Source organism: Trematomus bernacchii, unplaced genomic scaffold (assembly GCF_902827165.1).
Source record: "Trematomus bernacchii unplaced genomic scaffold, fTreBer1.1, whole genome shotgun sequence".
NCBI classification, from domain to species: domain Eukaryota; kingdom Metazoa; phylum Chordata; class Actinopteri; order Perciformes; family Nototheniidae; genus Trematomus; species Trematomus bernacchii.
The window spans coordinates 249,768-266,693 of NW_022988176.1; the positions used below are offsets into that span (position 1 = coordinate 249,768).

A 16,926-nucleotide genomic window follows, 5' to 3' on the forward strand; every position below is an offset into this window, starting at 1 on the left:
TGAATCACTTGTAATGGTTTCCCCCTTCCCTTCCTGTCTCTGTTTTTGCTTTCAGTTCCGAGTGTTGTTTGCCAACATGGTCGCCTTTTGGTACGCCTACCTTGCATCTGAGAGGAAATATAGCTTCCCGACCTAACCTCACTGAAGCTGTGGCTTTAACATCGGGCTGTTTCCTCTACTACCTTTTGACCTGTTTCTAAGATGGACACTAATTCTCACATACAGTTATTTGGATACACCTAAGAAACCTGTACAATGAGTTTAAGCCTTTATAACATACTGCAGTGCTTTGGTATGTAAGTACATTTGTAATGACAACATAATACATGTACTGTAAGTGTTTTTTTTTACAGAGCACTGCTTACAGAAATGTGATACTGTAGTGAACATTGATTATGATTTTGATCATAATGTCAATTTTAATCCAATGCTAAAGTGTGCCTTTCTGGTTACTTCGTATGGTTGTCTGTACAGAGTGCAGCTCAACCCTGAGCTGAAGATTCAGCAAAGAACAGGAAATGAGAACAGACATGCAAGATTAAGATCTTTATTATTTTTTAACAGTGTACATTTGATGTAGTCAGATTTGAAGTGTCATAATAAAATTATAACATGAAGACGTGTTTATAACATATTTGTAAAGCCAAAACAAAGAAAGTTTTCTTTTTGGAATGATTTCTAATCGAGGAATGTATTAATGAGTGCAATTTCAATTTAAATAAATAAAATACAAGCTAAATGATCTTCATTTTAAGATGAAATAACGGAATGTTCAGAAATGTCTTTTAACTGGAAGTGTCCTCAGCCTCCTCTCAGGCGCAGCATCAGGAAGATGGTGCTATGCGCTCGGACGTTGTAGTCGGAGAGTTTCCCCTCGTTCATCTCTCTGCTCTCGTGGGTGAGCCTCTGCTGGTCCACTGGGACCCGCTCTCTGGCATGCACCCTGCTCTTGAAGTGGCTCACTGTCTCATCCGGTTTGATTTCATACGTGGTGTTTACCCCCTTCTCGTTTTTGAGGAACACCTGGATTATGGCCGGTGTGGTCACCAGCAGGTTCACCCTGGCCCCGGAGTGCAGGCCGTAGGACTCGAGGGTCGCAGAGTCGTCGTTGAGAGTTGTGCTGCAGCCGTTCTCAAAGACCAGCTTCTGGGACTCACATGCAATCCCTAGTTTCTGCTGGATGAGTATTTTCAGAGAGCTCACTGTGTCATGCGGGTGCACCCTCAGGATGTGGGAGCTCCCATTCATCAGACTGATTGTTAGATCCATGATGAAAGTGGCCTGAAAGATAGGTAAATACATTTAGAGATGGAAGAAAAACTTAGAGTGTTTACTTAATTAAAAGTAGAAGTACCAGAGTGTAGGAATACTCTTTTACAAGTAAAAGTCGTGCATTCAAAATGTTACTCAAGTAAAAGTACAAAAGTATTAGCATAACAATATACTTAAAGTACCAAAAGTAAAAGTACATATTATGCAGATTGGCCTATTTCAGAAAAATACAACTTACATGTTTTTGATTATATTTTATTAATACATTAAAGTGTTATCAAAGCTGGTAAAGGTGCAGCCTATTAAATAAAAGTGAATGCTGTAGAGCAGGGGTGTCAAACTCAAGGCCCGGGGCCAAATCTGGCCCGCGACTTCATTTCATGTGGCCCGCAAGAGCTTGCAAAGAATATAATGTTTATTTTACGGTTACATAACACTTTACAGAAGCAGGTTGCCCATAAACTACATGTCCCACAATGCATCTCGTTTTGTGACATGCGCACTGAAGAGACTTGCAATTATTTGCCCTGGACTTCTGCTTTCAGACGTAGTTAATTACTAAGTTATTATCCTATCCGACAATAATCCAATTCAGAGGCAATAATGTAATATAATACATTATATATATATTATATATTTATATATGTATATTTATATAGTTACAACCGGCCCTTTGAGTGCAACCATAATGTTAATGTGGCCCGTGATGAAATTGAGTTTGACACCCCTGCTGTAGAGTAACTGGTTAATTGAATCCAGGTGTAACTAAGGTCTTACTTAAGTGTTGATTATATTTCACACCATTAATGCAAATCTGCGAGGTAACTAAATGTAATAAATAAATGCAGTGGAATAAAAGTACACTATTTACCTTGGAACTTTATTAGTAGGGCTACAAAGTAGCAAAACATGTAAATAAGTACAGTGAATATATTCTATACTTTACATCACTAAATACATTAATACAAATAAGTCCACTAGAAAAAACATGTTTTGCCCCAGAGAATAAAGTATCACGCTACATTTCATGACAGATCTGATAAAGAAAACTTCGTACCTTGAGATAAATTTAGAAAAATCCTCCAGAAATCGTCGCTCTTCTTTAGACAGTGACAGGAATCGATGCTCGGAGCAGCTGACGCAGGCTTCTTCTCTCCTCTGTTTATATACAGTCTGCCCAGCTGATCGAGCCCGCCCCCTCGTTTAAGATTCGTTTTCCCTTCCATGCCTCAATCATTTTCGGTTTCTAATCTCCAAAAATGACCTGCAGTGTTTTGGACATTGTAAAGTGCACGAGGGCGTAGTCCGGGACTTTCCCCTTGACGTAAAGTTTTTTTCTGTAATTGAATAAACTGACGACTCCTGATAAACTCAAAGTGACTCTTTAGTCTTTAGTATTGTTATTTCATAGGTTTAAACCGGGAGTGTCCAAACTACGGCCCGCGGACCATTTTGAATCGGCCCTCAGCAAATAAAAAAAAAGTATAATGGAACATGGACAAGTGGTCTTAATAACACAGTCGTATTCATGTGTTAAGACCACTTTTCAAATAAATTCAGTCAATTAAAGTTGGAAACATTTTCTAACATATCTTATTTGATAAGAAAAAAGCCCAATAACCTATTTACATAACAAGCTTGAAATACACCCTTCCTATTTCTCCTTATTAGGCAATCTGAGGCTTCTGTTTGAAGGGATGAGCTGCTAACACTCACAAGCATAATTGACCTACATTTGATTGATTTTGCTAACTTATAAGTTATAACTGAACTTATGAGGCGATATACCTCTAGTGAGTGGCCCAGCCCTTCGTATATTTTTCTGTATGTGGCCCTCGGTGAAAAAAGTTTGGACACCCCTGGTTTAAACCATAACAATAACAGTACTGAATTAAGACTAGACTGTACAGTTAACCCAAAAAGTGAACGCGATAACTGTAGGAAGTTTGTCTAAGATAAATTGCATGAAATTAAAGAAGATTATTTTGTGTAATTATTGCATCAGAGATGTATTTTTGGAAACTGTTGATAACATTTTTCTTTCTGTATGGTGTATTTGTTTTAACAATTGGAAATAATAAATAGTCTCTTCTCTTTTACTACACATTCAGGGTTTCCTTCTCCCTTACGCATTGACATTGTTCTGTTATCTCTTTGGTTTTTCTAACTTTATACTTTACTAATGCAGGACGACTGTTCAGCATAGAGGGAACGCTCTGTTCATTCAGGTCTTTACCTGGCCCTCCTCCTGTGATAATTAGTTTGTATCTTAAATAATAATACAGACTAAAACGTTTTTTTACACCATAAATTAAGGCCTCACAACCCCCCTGTAAAGCTCAGGTGACCCCCACCTGGGGATCAAGGTTCAAGGCTTAAATTTGTCATACGTACATAGCTACAGTGTAGTTATGTCGATGAAAATCTTAGGTCACAGGCTCCTCCAACAGTGCAACACAATAAAACAGAAAAAACTGAAAAAGTAGTGCAAGTAATACAAACAAAAAAAATAGGTAATAGTGCAATAAGAGTCTATATACAACAAGTGATTGGATCAGAGCCTTAAGGCACGTTTATGATTCACAGATGATATCATGCACTGACAGGTCTAGTTTTTAAAAGGAAAGGGAAAATCCTTTCATCAGATAAAATCTAAATAACACGTCAGAGTCTATTATTAGCCACACACAGTAAACCTAAAACAAACAAAACAGGACACATGACAATCATTGTCACAATGTAAGTCACAAGCCCTGTGCAACATTCCTTATCAATGTCCTCATAACACAGGTTGTCCAAACACTGCTGACTCACCATGTTAATAACATGAAACTGAAACTAAGAAGAGAAGTAACCAAACTGCAGGTGTAAATGAAACTGAACAATAACAATAACACAATCTTAATGCAGTACTTTAAGGTTTTTATTTAACTTCCAAAATGTACTATTTGTAATAAATATCATAACTCTGAGTGTTTCAGTATGGTGGCCCTTTCCTCCCTCGTTGGTAGAGGAATATTTCCTGTGGTGAAAAAAATAAATGTCAGTTAAGTATATTTACAATTACAATCAAACAGGATGAAAACTATACATCATCCTTTAGTTTAAATTAATGTACAGAGCATATAGAGAATAACTAAACGGATTGATTACAAAACGCTCAGGGTATGATGCCTACAGTATTAACAGTATGAACAGTGTGAAATGAATACACCAAGATATACAGGATAAAAAAAGAGGGACAGTTGCCAACATACAAACTGTAGATAGAAGCACAGGTATAGACGTTAAGATGTGAATACACAGGGAGATGTATACACTGAGGGCTAGAGCAGAACAATATAGAAAAAAATGTCATTGCGTTTAATTTGACTCTCATTGCAATTGTGATATATCTCACTATGTTGGAGGGAATGGTGATTATTGCATCATTAATCTTATTTTCATTGAATAATATATGAAATTGATCATGCTGATTTCTTTTGCGAGGATCTGTACCTAACTAAGATTTCTTAAGTCTTTAGAATCTGGTTTGTGAATCACAACACTGCCTATTAGAAAATGGTATCTTTACACACATTTAACCTCATCAAATATTGTGCCTTGTGCGATTTGGATATTGCACTAGTCCATATTAATATTTGGAAAAAACTCTGAATTGCTATTCAGCCATAGAGAAGCCAGTAGTACAAATATATGGGAAGAGCATATAGTGCAGGCAAGTGTAGAGAGGCAGAAGTACATCAGCAACCAATGAGGCCTTGTTCAATTTCATTCCCATATACCATATTATTTAAAACCAATGATACAATCCGCTCTAATGTTTAAAAATACATGTATTCAGGTTTATTCTCACCTGGTGGTGCCACAAAATATTCCTCAACGGTGTGTTTGGAGAGCTGAAGCAGTTCTTGAGCACAGTCCCCTTCTGTCACTGCATCCTCCCTAAGGTTTAATGACCTGAATGAGCATGGATGAGACATAACAATATTTATGCAATCGGCTCAGTTTAAAACTGTGCTGCAGTTGGGGCTCATTTGATATAGCAGGGATGAGGAGGCCAATATACAAATACACTGTTTTCATAACTGGTTGAACCTTACCTGTCCTCCAGAACTGAATCCATTGGTTCCACCCCTGAAGTGTCAACAGCATGAAGCTGATCTGCAAATCTGATGGCTTCCTCCAAACAGGCCAGTCCCTGTTTGGTGCGGAAATCCACCAGCGCCAGTCGCTCCAGTTGGTCCACCAGGTTGGCAGTGATATGCATAGGCTGTCAATTAAAAGTGTGTTGCGTAAGAAATGTATGCATGACACATTCTTTCCCGAACATTTTAAGAATGTCTTTAACTGTTAGTAACCATTGAATAAAGTAATTGCCTCCATTAATCATTTCTAATCAGCACACACTGCGATGACTAAAGCCCAATAACTGCACCTCTGTTAATCTCTGAAGTTTTGTAATGCTGACAATATTGTGAGATTTTGTCCCTCAAAACTAAAGCCACACCTAAATATTATTTTCATAATCAATTAATCCACTGATTATCTTGTAGATTTATTATGTTCTCTGTAGAATGTCAGAGCTCACCTTTAGGACATCTTCTGTCTCAGATTTTGGAGGCAAGAAAAAAGATCAAGAGTGGAGCCCCGGTCGGTGAGATCGACCCGGCTGCGACTGCACGATATGCAACCTTTGGGTGAGACCTTATATGGAAACAAAATTGAGGGTTGATGTGCTAAATAACAGGAAAATACATGTAATGGTTTGTGATTGTGAGCTAAAATGCATCACCAATTGTTGGAAAATTACCTGTCTATGTTCCTATGTATTTCAGGTTTCTTATCACAGGACCAGTGAGCCATATCTTCTACCAGCTGATGGAGGTGTGGATGCCCACAACAGACCCACTCTGCATAGTCAAACGTCTGCTACTGGATCGGCTTATTTTTGCCCCTGGCTTTCTGCTGATTTTCTACTTTGTTATGAACATCCTGGAGGTAGGTCATCTCAGAAACTGTCCCCCTTACCCTCAGATTAAAGGAGCTCTGTAGTGATTTGAGATTGCATTAAATTGTGGGAACTACAAAATTGCAGCAGCAGAGGGAGCAATTGGTTTTAGTATGGTTGAAGGAAAAGAATTAAGGATACACTTCCTGTCATGCAACATGAAAGCATATTTTCAATAACCCAGTTAGTCACAACAGTTTTTTTGTTCAAATGTGTTTGCATTATACAGGTTTAATAGAACTTCCTATTAAAGGTCTTTACAGTTTTAAAAAGCCCCTGAAATGACCTTCCTAGATCCACATGAAACCCGTCTTTTATTGAAAACCTGTGCTCCAGACTCATGCAGAACTGACATTGAACCCACCTGTTCTTCTCTTGCTAAATTTGATAAAACATGGCCAAACCGATCATTATCTCAGATACAATTATATTTATTAGTGAACAGATTTGTGAATACTTGATTTTGATTGTCAACTGCATTCTTCTGTCTGTTTTTCTATACAACAGACCTCTGCTATGCAAAAAAGATCATTGCTATGCTCGCAGTTCTCTTTCCCATTACTAATCTGATATCTTAAAATGGCAAACTGCCCCTTTTAACATATGATTAAAACACTCATGCAATGCTTCATCCTACATTTTGACCACAGTATTTGTTCCAGTGTCTTCACGTTAATTGTGTAGTAAACACATGCTATATAGTTTTCATATAGACAAATGAAAAATAAATTAAATGACCATCCCATCTTTTTCCCAGGCAAAAGGATGGAGAGACTTTGAAAGCAAGATGAGAGGAAGTTACTGGACTGCCTTGAAAATGAACTGGAAAGTGTGGACTCCCTTTCAGTTCGTCAATATCAACTTTGTGCCTTATCGAGGTATGCCCTTCATTCATTGGCATCCTGTCATCAAACAAAAGATGATTCATTTGTAATGGTTTCCCCCTTCCATTCCTGTCTCTGTTTTTGCTTTCAGTTCCGAGTGCTGTTTGTCAACATGGTCGCCTTATTTTGGTACGCCTACCTTGCATCTGTGAGGAAATAAAGCTTCCGACCTAACCTCACTGAACCGGAAGCTGTGTTTTTAACATCGGGCTGTTTCCTCTACTACCTTTTGACCTGTTTCTAAAATGGACACTAATTCTCACATACAGTTATTTGGATAAACCTAAGAAACCTGTACATACTTCGTATGGTTGTGGTCTGTACAGAGTGCAGCTCAACCCTGAGCTGAAGATTCAGCAAAGAACAGGAAATGAGAACAGACATGCAAAATTAAGATCTTTATTATTTTTTAACAGTGTACATTTGATGTAGTCAGATTTGAAGTGTCATGATAAAATTATAACATGAAGACGTGTTTATAACATATTTGTAAAGCCAAAACAAAGAAAGTTTTCTTTTTGGAATGATTTCTAATCGAGGAATGTATTAATGAGTGCAATTTAAATTTAAATAAATAAAAATATAAGCTAAATGATCTTCATTTTAAGATGAAATAAAGGAATGTTCAGAAGTTTCTTTTAACTGGAAGTGTCCTCAGCCTCCTCGCAGGCGAAGGCTCAGGGAGATGTTGCTATGCGCTCGGACGTTGTAGTCGGAGAGTTTCCCCTCGTTCATCTCTCTGCTCTCGTGGGTGAGCCTCTGCTGGTCCACCGGGACCCGCTCTCTGGCATGCACCCTGCTCTTGAAGTGGTTCACCGTCTCATCCGGTTTGATGTCATACGTGGAGCTTACCCCCTTCACGTTTTTCAGGAACACCTGGATTATGGCTGGTGTGGTCACCAGCAGGGTCACCCTGGCCCCGGAGTGCAGGCCGTAGGACTCGAGGGTCGCAGAGTCGTCTTCGAGAGTTGTGCTGCAGCCGTTCACAAAGACCAGCTTCTGGGACTCGCATGCAATCCCTAGTTTCTGCTGGATGAGTATTTTCAGAGAGCTCACTGTGTCATGCGGGTTCACCCTCAGGGTGTGGGAGCTCCCCACCAGAGTGATGATTAGATCCATGATGAACGTGGCCTGAAAGATAGGTAAATACATTCAGAGGTGGAAGAAAAACTAAGAGTGTGTACTTAATTAAAAGTAGAAGTACCAGAGGGTAGGAATACTTTTTTAAAAGTAAAAGTCCTGCATTCAAAACGTTACGCAAATAAAAGTACAAAGTATTAGCATAACAATATACTTAAAGTATCAAAAGTAAAAGTACTCATTATGCAGATTGGCCTTCAGAATAATATAAGTTACATGTTTTGATTATATTTTATTGATACATTAAAGTGTTATCAAGCTGGTAAAGGTTCAGCCTATTAAACAAAAGTGAATACTGCAGTGTAGGGTAACTGGTTAATTTAATCCAGGTGTAACTAAAGTCTTATTTAAAGGGCCCATGTCATGCTTTTCTGGTGATTACCCGTCCCCTTGTGTGTTATGAAGGTTTTTATGCATGTGAACGGTCTGCAGAGTCAAAAACCCTCAAAGTACACCCTGTAGCGAGTAAAACTCTAACACAGAAAAGACCTGTCTATGCTGCCCCAGAACGCCTCGTTGGAGATTTCTCTTTTTCCATTGTTTTCTTCCTGGGTACAGTGACGTGACCATACCAAAATGGACCCATTGGTCCAAATGGACCAATCCGTGGAGCTCCTCACACACACACACACACACTCTCTCAGCGGCGAAACTGTGACGCGCTGGGGGGGGGGGGAGTGCTAGTGGAGCCTCACAGCGGCGAAACTGTGGCGCGCTTACACTGTTGGTGCGGTGCGTTTGGGGGTGCGGGGGGGGGATGCTAGTGGAGCCTCGGACATTGCTCAACTTTTGAAGCGAGCAACGCGAGCAAAACGAAGCGACGGAACCACAATGCAGTTCGGCAAAGCGTGACGTCACCCCATTCAAGGTGATTGGGCAGAAGCGTTGAAGCTTCAAAGCACGCCACCGTGTGGACGGGCCGTAAGCCAGCTCATACTGTCCGCTCCTCGCAGCAGCGAGCCTCGCAACGTCCCGTCAACACGGCACCCAGACCCCACGCAGCATTCTCATCTGTTTGTCATTACTGGTGTCATTTTCTGGTTGCTAACAAACGCCATTGTAACACATACTGTAATCACTGATGTTCCGCTGTAACGGTGGTGGACTCATCAGAACAGAGTGGGCGAACTGACCAATCAGAGCACAGTGGGCTCACAGGGAGGGGGGGGGGGGTCAGGAGCTACAACGAGCCGTGTAGGACAGAGAGTGAATACACATACTATACAGAGATGCTGTATGAGAAACCAATGTGAGTTTGGAAAATTGCACAATATAAATCTATTCTAGTAGACCTCAACAATGGAAATATGATCAGTAGAAATGGCCATGACATGGGACCTTTAAGTGCTGATTATATTTCACACCATTAATGCAAATCTGCAAGGTAACTAAATGTAATAAATAAATGCAGTGGGGTAAAAGTACACTATTTACCTTTAAACTTTATTAGTACAATGTAGCAAAACATTTAAATAAATAACTACAAGTCCCTCATTAAAAAAAAAAAAAAGTACAGTGAATATGTTCTATACTTTACATCACTGAATACATTAATACAAATAAGTCCACTAGAAAAAACTTTTTTTCCCCCAGACAATAAAGTATCACGGTACATTTCATTACAGTGCTGATAAAGAAAACTTCATACCTTGAGATAAGTTTAGAAAAATCCTCCAGAAATCGATGCTCGGAGCAGCTGACGCAGGCTTCTTCTCTCCTCTGTTTATATACAGTCTGCCCAGCTGATCGAGCCCGCCCCCTCGCTTAAGATTAGTTTGCCTTCATCATTTTCGGTTTCTATTCTCCAAAAATGACCTGCATTGTTTTGGTCATTGTAAAGTGCACAAGGGTGTAACCTCCCTGTAAAGCTAAGGTGATCAAAGCCTTAAGGCACATGATGATTCACAGATTATATCATGCACTGACAGGTCTAGTTTTTAAAAGGAAAGGGAAAATCCTTTCATCAGATAAAATCTAAATAATACGTCAGAGTCTATTTTTAGCCACACACAGTAAACCTAAAACAAAACAAAACAAAAAGATAGAAAATATGTTTTATTACTAAAGTTAAACAACACTTGAATACAAACAGGACACATGACAATCATTGTCACAATGTAAGTCACAAGCCCTGTACAACATTCCTCATGAATTCCTCATAACACAGGTTGTCAAAACACTGCTGACTCACCATGTTGCTAACATGAAACTGAAACTAAGAAGAGAAGTAACCAAACTGCAGGTGTAAATGAAACCGAACAATAACAATAAAGCCATCTTAATGCAGTACTTTAAGGTTTTTATTTAACTTCCAAAATGTACTATTTGTAATAAATATCATAACTCTGAGTGTTTCAGTATGGTGGCCCTTTCCTCCCTCGTTGGTAGAGGAATATTTCCTGTGGTAAAAATAAAAAATGTCAGTTGAGGATATTTACAATTACAATCAAACAGGATGAAAACGATACATCATCCTTTAGTTTAAATTAATGTACAGAGCATATAGAGAATAACTAAACGGATTGATTACAAAACGCTCAGGGTATGATGCCTACAGTATTAACAGTATGAACAGTGTGAAATGAATACACAAAGATATACAGGATAAAAAAAGAGGGACAGTTGCCAACATACAAACTGTAGATAGAAGCACAGGTATAGACGTTAAGATGTGAATACACAGGGCGATGTATACACTGAGGGCTAGAGCAGAACAATATAGAACAAAATGTAATTGCGTTTAATTTTACTTTCATTGCAATTGTGATATATCTCACTATGTTGGAGGGAATGGTGATTATTGCATCATTAATCTTATTGTCATTGAATAATATATGAAGTTGATCATGCTGATTTCTTTTTTGCGAGGATCTGTACCTAACTAAGATTTCTTAAAGGTCCCCTATTATACGGTTTTTCATCAATATATTATAGGCCTCAGATATATATACAAAACATGTCTCTGAAGTGTTTGGCTCCAAATACCAAACAGATCATTGCAGCATCCCATAAACCAGACAGAGAATCAGCACTTTTGAAACACGGCTGAAACAGAGGGTTTCAGCCGTATTTCAAAAGTGCTGATTCTCTGTCTGTTACTTTAGATGAAAAATAAGGAGCCACTCCCCACGCCCCTCTGAGAGATATTTGGTTAAAAAGAACACAATGGTGCTCTGGGGAGATTCAGGTGATAAGGTGGGGGGGGGGGGTTGGTTAATGGTTACACAAGCCAAAGTCACTTTGTGACATCATAAAGTGGCCAAAATCTGATCAGCTCATTTTCAGACAGGTTTTTATATAAATGGATCAGGACAAAAAGTGAGAGAATCTTTTTTTCCTGAAACTTTCAGAATCTCTTTACACAGAGGGGACACATGTTTATGTATAAAAGACATGAAAAAGTGGATTTTGCATAATAGGTGACCTTTAAAACCAATGATTCAATCCCCTCTAATGCTTAAAAATACATGTATTCAGGTTATTTTCTCGCCTGGTGGTGCCACAAAATATTCTTCAACAGTGTGTTTAGAGAGCTGAAGCAGTTCTTCAGCACAGTCCCCTTCTGTCACTGCATCCTCCCTAAGGTTTAATGACCTGAATGAGCATGGATGAGACATAACAATATTCATGCAATCGGCTCAGTTTAAAACTGTGCTACAGTTGGGGCTCATTTGATATAGCTGGGATGAGGAGGCCAATATACAAATACACTGTTTTCATAACTGGTTGAACCTTACCTGTCCTCCAGAACTGACTCCATTGGTTCCACCCCTGAAGTGTCAACAGCATGAAGCTGATCTGCAAATCTGATGGCTTCCTCCAAACAGGCCAGTCCCTGTTTGGTGCGGAAATCCACCAACGCCAGTCGCTCCAGTTGGTCCACCAGGTTGGCAGGGATATGCATAGGCTGTCAATTAAAAGTGTGTTGCGTAAGAAATGTATGCATGACACATTCTTTCCACAACATTTTAAGAATGTCTTTAACTGTTAGTAACCATTGAATAAAGTAATTGCCTCCATTAATCATTTCTAATCAGCACACACTGCCATGACTCAAGCCCAATAACTCCACCTCTGGTAATCTCTGAAGTTTTGTAATGCTGACAATATTGTGAGATTTTGTCCCTCAAAACTAAAGCCACACCTAAATATTATTTTCATAATCAATTAATCTACTGATTATCTTGTAGATCAGCTTCAGGAAATCTTCTGTCTCAGATTTTGGAGGCAAGAAAAAAGATCAAGAGTGGAGCCCCGGTCGGTGAGATCAACCCGGCTGCAGCTGCTCGATATGCAACCTTTGGGTGAGACCTTATATGGAAACAAAATTGAGGGTTGATGTGCTAAATAACAGGAAAATACATGTAATGGTTTGTGATTGTGAGCTAAAATGCATCAACAATTGTGGGAAAATTACCTGTCCTCTATGTTCCTGTGTATTTCAGGTTTTTTATCACATGTCCAGTGAGCCATATCTTCTACCAGCTGATGGAGGTGTGGATGCCCACAACAGACCCGCTCTGCATAGTCAAACGTCTGCTACTGGATCGGCTTATTTTTGCCCCGGGCTTTCTGCTGATGTTCTACTTGGTTATGAACATCCTGGAGGTAGGTCATCTCAGAAACTGTCCCCCTTACCATCAGATTAAAGGAGCTCTGCAGTGATTTGAGATGCTCCGGCATTACGTTGTGGGAACTACACAATTGCAGCAGCAGAGGGAGCAATTGGTTTTAGTATGGTTGAAGTAAGAAAATGGAGGATACACTTCCTGTCATGCAACATGAAAGCATATTTTCAATAGCCCAGTTAGTCACAACAGTTTTTTTGATCAAATGTGTTTGCATTATACAGGTTTAATAGAACTTCCTATTAAAGGTCTTTACAGTTTTAAAAAGCCCCTGAAATGACCTTCCTAGATCCGCATGAAACCCGTCTTTTATTGAAAACCTGTGCTCCAGACTCATGCAGAACTGACATTGAACCCACCTGTTCTTCTCTTGCTAAATTTGATAAAACATGGCCAAACCGATCATTATCTCAGATAAAATTATATTTATTAGTGAACAGATTTGTGAATACTTGATTCTGATTGTCAACTGCATTCTTCTGTCTGTTTTTCGATATAACAGACCTCTGCTATGCAAAAAAGATCATTGCTATGCTCGCAGTTCTCTTTCCCATTACTAATCTGATATCTTAAAATGGCAGACTGCCCCTTTTCAACATATGATTAAAACACTCATGCAATGCTTCAACCTACATTTTGACCACAGTATTTGTTCCAGTGTCTTCATGTTAATTGTGTAGTAAACACATGCTATATAGTTTTCATATAGACAAATGAAAAATAAATTAAATGACCATCCCATCTTTTTCCCAGGCAAAAGGATGGAGAGACTTTGAAAGCAAGATGAGAGGAAGTTACTGGACTGCCTTGAAAATGAACTGGAAAGTGTGGACTCCCTTTCAGTTCGTCAATATCAACTTTGTGCCTGTCGAGGTATGCCCTTCATTCATTGGCATCCTGTCATCAAACAAAAGATGAATCACTTGTAATGGTTTCCCCCTTCCCTTCCTGTGTCTGTTTTTGCTTTCAGTTCCGAGTGCTGTTTGCCAACATGGTCGCCTTATTTTGGTACGCCTACCTTGCATCTGTGAGGAAATAAAGCTTCCCGACCTAACCTCACTGAACCGGAAGCTGTGGCTTTAACATCGGCTGTTTCCTCTACTACCTTTTTACCTGTTTCTAAGATGGACACTAATTCTCACATACAGTTATTTGGATAAACCTAAGAAACCTGTACAATGAGTTTAAGCCTTTATAACATACTGCTTTGGTATGTTAGTACATTTGTAATGACAACATAATACATGTAAGTGTTTATTTTACAGAGCACTGCTTACAGAAATGTGATACTGTAGTGAACATCGATTATGATTTTGATCATGTCAATTTTAATCCAATGCTAAAGTGTGCCTTTCTGGTTACTTCGTATGGTTGTGGTCTGTACAGAGTGCAGCTCAACCCTGAGCTGAAGATTCAGCAAAGAACAGGAAATGAGAACAGACATGCAAAATTAAGATCTTTATTACTTTTTAACAGTGTTGATGTAGTCAGATTTGAAGTGTCATAATAAAATTATAACATGAAGACGTGTTTATAACATATTTGTAAAGCCAAAACAAAGAAAGTTTTCTTTTTGGAATGATTTCTAATCAAGGAATGTATTAATGAGAGCAATTTAAATTTAAATAAATAAAATACAAGCTAAATGATCTTCATTTTAAGATGAAATAAAGGAATGTTCAGAAATGTCTTTTAACTGGAAGTGTCCACAGCCTCCTCTCAGGCGCAGCATCAGGAAGATGGTGCTATGCGCTCGGACGTTGTAGTCGGAGAGTTTCCCCTCGTTCATCTCTCTGCTCTCGTGGGTGAGCCTCTGCTGGTCCACCGGGACCCGCTCTCTGGCATGCACCCTGCTCTTGAAGTGGCTCACCGTCTCATCCGGTTTGATTTCATACGTGGTGTTTACCCCCTTCTCGTTTTTGAGGAACACCTGGATTATGGCCGGTGTGATCACCAGCAGGTTCACCCTGGCCCCGGAGTGCAGGCCGTAGGACTCGAGGGTCGCAGACTCGTTGTTGAGAGTTGTGCTGCAGCCGTTCTCAAAGACCAGCTTCTGGGTCTCACATGAAAACCCTAGTTTCTGCTGGATGAGTATTTTCAGAGAGCTCACTGTGTCATGCGGGTGCACCCTCAGGATGTGGGAGCTCCCATTCATCAGACTGATGGTTAGATCCATGATGAAAGTGGCCTGAAAGATAGGTAAATACATTTAGAGGTGGAAGAAAAACTTAGAGTGTTTACTTAATTAAAAGTAGAAGTACCAGAGTGTAGGAATACTCTTTTACAAGTAAAAGTCGTGCATTCAAAATGTTACTTAAGTAAAAGTACAAAAGTATTAGCATAACAATATACTTAAAGTACCAAAAGTAAAAGTACATATTATGCAGATTGGCCTATTTTGAAATTGACGCATCTCAGAAAAATACAAGTTACATGTTTTTGATTATATTTTATTAATACATTAAAGTGTTATCAAAGCTGGTAAAGGTGCAGCCTATTAAATAAAAGTGAATACTGTAGGGTAACTGGTTAATTGAATCCAGGTGTAACTAAGGTCTTATTTAAGTGTTATATTTCACACCATTAATGCAAATCTGCGAGGTAACTAAATGTAATAAATAAATGCAGTGGAATAAAAGTACACTATTTACCTTTGAACTTTAATAGTACAAAGTAGCAAAACATGTAAATAAATAACTACAAGTCCCTCATTAAAAAAAATAAAAAGTACAGTGAATATATTCTATACTTTACATCACTAAATACATTAATACAAATAAGTCCACTAGAAAAAACATGTTTTGCCCCAGAGAATAAAGTATCACGGTACATTTCATGACAGATCTGATAAAGAAAACTTCGTACCTTGAGATAAGTTTAGAAAAATCCTCCAGAGATCGTCGCTCTTCTTGAGACAGTGACAGGAATCGATGCTCGGAGCAGCTGACGCAGGCTTCTTCTCTCCTCTGTTTATATACAGTCTGCCCAGCTGATCGAGCCCGCCCCCTCGTTTAAGATTCGTTTTCCCTTCCATGCCTCAATCATTTTCGGTTTCTAATCTCCAAAAATGACCTGCAGTGTTTTGGACATTGTAAAGTGCACGAGGGCGTAGTCCGGGACTTTCCCCTTGACGTAAAGTTTTTTTCTGTAATTGAATAAACTGACGACTCCTGATAAACTCAAAGTGACTCTTTAGTATTGTTATTTCATAGGTTTAAACCGGGGGTGTCCAAACTACGGCCCGCGGACCATTTTGAATCGGCCCTCAGCAAATAAAAAAAAAGTATAATGGAACATGGACAAGTGGTCTTATTAACACAGTAGTGTGTATTCATGTGTTAATAAGACCACTTTTCAAATAAATTCAGTCAATTAAAGTTGGAAACATTTTCTAACATATCTTATTTGATAAGAAAAAAGCCCAATAACTTATTTACATAACAAGCTTGAAATACACCCTTCCTATTTCTCCTTATTATAATCAATCTGAGGCTTCTGTTTGAAGGGATGAGCTGCTAACACTCACAAGCATCATTGACCTACATTTGATTGATTTTGCTAACTTATAAGTTATAACTGAACTTATGAGGCGATATACCTCTAGTGAGTGGCCCAGCCCTTCGTATATTTTTCTGTATGTGGCCCTCGGTGAACAAAGTTTGGACACCCCTGGTTTAAACCATAACAATAACAGTACTGAACTAAGAAGAGACTGTACAGTTAACCCAAAAAGTGAACGCGATAACTGTAGGAAGTTTGTCTAAGATAAATTGCATGAAATTAAATCAGATTATTTTGTGTAATTATTGCATCAGAGATGTATTTTTGGAAACTGTTGATAACATTTTTCTTTCTGTATGGTGTATTTGTTTTAACAATTGGAAATAATAAATAGTCTCTTGTCTTTTACTACACATTCAGGGTTTCCTTCTCCCTTACGCTTTGACATTGTTCTGTTAATTAAGCCCGAGAGACCCCGGTACCGGGGCAC

At 38.9% G+C, this 16,926-nt stretch overlaps 6 protein-coding genes across 10 annotated transcripts; 2 read left to right on the forward strand and 4 right to left on the reverse strand.

Annotated features, from left to right (window-relative positions):
• Positions 1–531: 531 nt before the first annotated feature.
• On the reverse strand, positions 532–2,450 carry LOC117476047 (polyubiquitin-B-like). The gene is made up of 2 exons (XM_034122399.1): positions 2,330–2,450; positions 532–1,281 (listed from the first exon to the last, which is right to left on the reverse strand). Exon 2 carries the CDS (start codon positions 1,267–1,269, stop codon positions 802–804), a length of 468 nt encoding a protein of 155 aa, XP_033978290.1. The 5' UTR covers positions 1,270–1,281; positions 2,330–2,450; the 3' UTR covers positions 532–801.
• Positions 2,451–4,173: 1,723 nt separating this feature from the next.
• LOC117476049 (glutamyl-tRNA(Gln) amidotransferase subunit C, mitochondrial-like) lies at positions 4,174–5,557 on the reverse strand. Its single transcript, XM_034122402.1, has 3 exons — positions 5,376–5,557; positions 5,129–5,232; positions 4,174–4,294 (listed from the first exon to the last, which is right to left on the reverse strand). The coding sequence occupies exons 1-3, from the start codon at positions 5,540–5,542 to the stop codon at positions 4,233–4,235; spliced, it is 333 nt and encodes a 110-aa protein (XP_033978293.1). The 5' UTR covers positions 5,543–5,557; the 3' UTR covers positions 4,174–4,232.
• A 227-nt stretch (positions 5,558–5,784) lies between these two features.
• Positions 5,785–7,327, forward strand: LOC117476048 (peroxisomal membrane protein 2-like). The gene is made up of 4 exons (XM_034122401.1): positions 5,785–5,972; positions 6,111–6,273; positions 7,041–7,153; positions 7,252–7,327. Exons 1-4 carry the CDS (start codon positions 5,836–5,838, stop codon positions 7,325–7,327), a joined length of 489 nt encoding a protein of 162 aa, XP_033978292.1. The 5' UTR covers positions 5,785–5,835.
• Positions 7,328–7,481: 154 nt separating this feature from the next.
• Positions 7,482–15,909, reverse strand: LOC117476044 (polyubiquitin-like). 4 transcript variants are annotated; one of them, XR_004555231.1, is made up of 3 exons: positions 15,801–15,909; positions 14,419–15,123; positions 7,482–7,595 (listed from the first exon to the last, which is right to left on the reverse strand). XR_004555231.1 is itself a non-coding variant. In XM_034122398.1 (2 exons), exon 2 carries the CDS (start codon positions 8,284–8,286, stop codon positions 7,822–7,824), a length of 465 nt encoding a protein of 154 aa, XP_033978289.1. In that variant the 5' UTR covers positions 8,287–8,298; positions 15,801–15,866; the 3' UTR covers positions 7,602–7,821. The 4 variants fall into 4 exon arrangements, 3 of the variants coding, with proteins under 3 accessions (XP_033978289.1, XP_033978288.1, XP_033978287.1); XM_034122398.1 differs by lacking the exons at positions 7,482–7,595; positions 14,419–15,123 and adding an exon at positions 7,602–8,298 and having other exon boundaries at positions 15,801–15,866; XM_034122397.1 differs by lacking the exons at positions 7,482–7,595; positions 14,419–15,123; positions 15,801–15,909 and adding exons at positions 7,602–8,298; positions 9,956–10,060.
• LOC117476050 (glutamyl-tRNA(Gln) amidotransferase subunit C, mitochondrial-like) lies at positions 10,586–12,528 on the reverse strand. 2 transcript variants are annotated; one of them, XM_034122404.1, is made up of 3 exons: positions 12,045–12,528; positions 11,798–11,886; positions 10,586–10,706 (listed from the first exon to the last, which is right to left on the reverse strand). In XM_034122404.1, exons 1-3 carry the CDS (start codon positions 12,209–12,211, stop codon positions 10,645–10,647), a joined length of 318 nt encoding a protein of 105 aa, XP_033978295.1. In that variant the 5' UTR covers positions 12,212–12,528; the 3' UTR covers positions 10,586–10,644. The 2 variants fall into 2 exon arrangements, with proteins under 2 accessions (XP_033978295.1, XP_033978294.1); XM_034122403.1 differs by having other exon boundaries at positions 11,798–11,901.
• LOC117476084 (peroxisomal membrane protein 2-like) lies at positions 12,405–14,017 on the forward strand. Its single transcript, XM_034122457.1, has 5 exons — positions 12,405–12,418; positions 12,498–12,611; positions 12,753–12,915; positions 13,689–13,808; positions 13,906–14,017. Exons 1-5 carry the CDS (start codon positions 12,405–12,407, stop codon positions 13,972–13,974), a joined length of 480 nt encoding a protein of 159 aa, XP_033978348.1. The 3' UTR covers positions 13,975–14,017.
• Positions 15,910–16,926: the final 1,017 nt, after the last annotated feature.

Excerpts from the sequence above, each read along its gene's own strand:
- LOC117476047 (XM_034122399.1), bottom strand. The coding sequence starts at position 1,269 with ATGGATCTAACAATCAGTCTGATGAATGGGAGCTCCCACATCCTGAGG.
- LOC117476049 (XM_034122402.1), bottom strand. The coding sequence starts at position 5,542 with ATGCATATCACTGCCAACCTGGTGGACCAACTGGAGCGACTGGCGCTG. Across the intron at positions 5,233-5,375 it reads GATTCAGTTCTGGAGGACAG|GTCATTAAACCTTAGGGAGG; the intron begins GTAAGGTTCAAC and ends ATGCTCATTCAG. Across the intron at positions 4,295-5,128 it reads ATATTTTGTGGCACCACCAG|GAAATATTCCTCTACCAACG; the intron begins GTGAGAATAAAC and ends TTTTCACCACAG.
- LOC117476048 (XM_034122401.1), top strand. The coding sequence starts at position 5,836 with ATGTTCTCTGTAGAATGTCAGAGCTCACCTTTAGGACATCTTCTGTCT. Across the intron at positions 5,973-6,110 it reads GCACGATATGCAACCTTTGG|GTTTCTTATCACAGGACCAG; the intron begins GTGAGACCTTAT and ends TATGTATTTCAG. Across the intron at positions 7,154-7,251 it reads GTCAATATCAACTTTGTGCC|CTTTCAGTTCCGAGTGCTGT; the intron begins TTATCGAGGTAT and ends TCTCTGTTTTTG.
- LOC117476050 (XM_034122403.1), bottom strand. The coding sequence starts at position 12,211 with ATGCATATCCCTGCCAACCTGGTGGACCAACTGGAGCGACTGGCGTTG. Across the intron at positions 11,902-12,044 it reads GAGTCAGTTCTGGAGGACAG|GTCATTAAACCTTAGGGAGG; the intron begins GTAAGGTTCAAC and ends ATGCTCATTCAG. Across the intron at positions 10,707-11,797 it reads ATATTTTGTGGCACCACCAG|GAAATATTCCTCTACCAACG; the intron begins GCGAGAAAATAA and ends TTTTTACCACAG.
- LOC117476084 (XM_034122457.1), top strand. Across the intron at positions 12,612-12,752 it reads GCTCGATATGCAACCTTTGG|GTTTTTTATCACATGTCCAG; the intron begins GTGAGACCTTAT and ends TGTGTATTTCAG. Across the intron at positions 13,809-13,905 it reads TCAACTTTGTGCCTGTCGAG|TTCCGAGTGCTGTTTGCCAA; the intron begins GTATGCCCTTCA and ends TTTTGCTTTCAG.
- LOC117476044 (XM_034122396.1), bottom strand. The coding sequence starts at position 15,111 with ATGGATCTAACCATCAGTCTGATGAATGGGAGCTCCCACATCCTGAGG.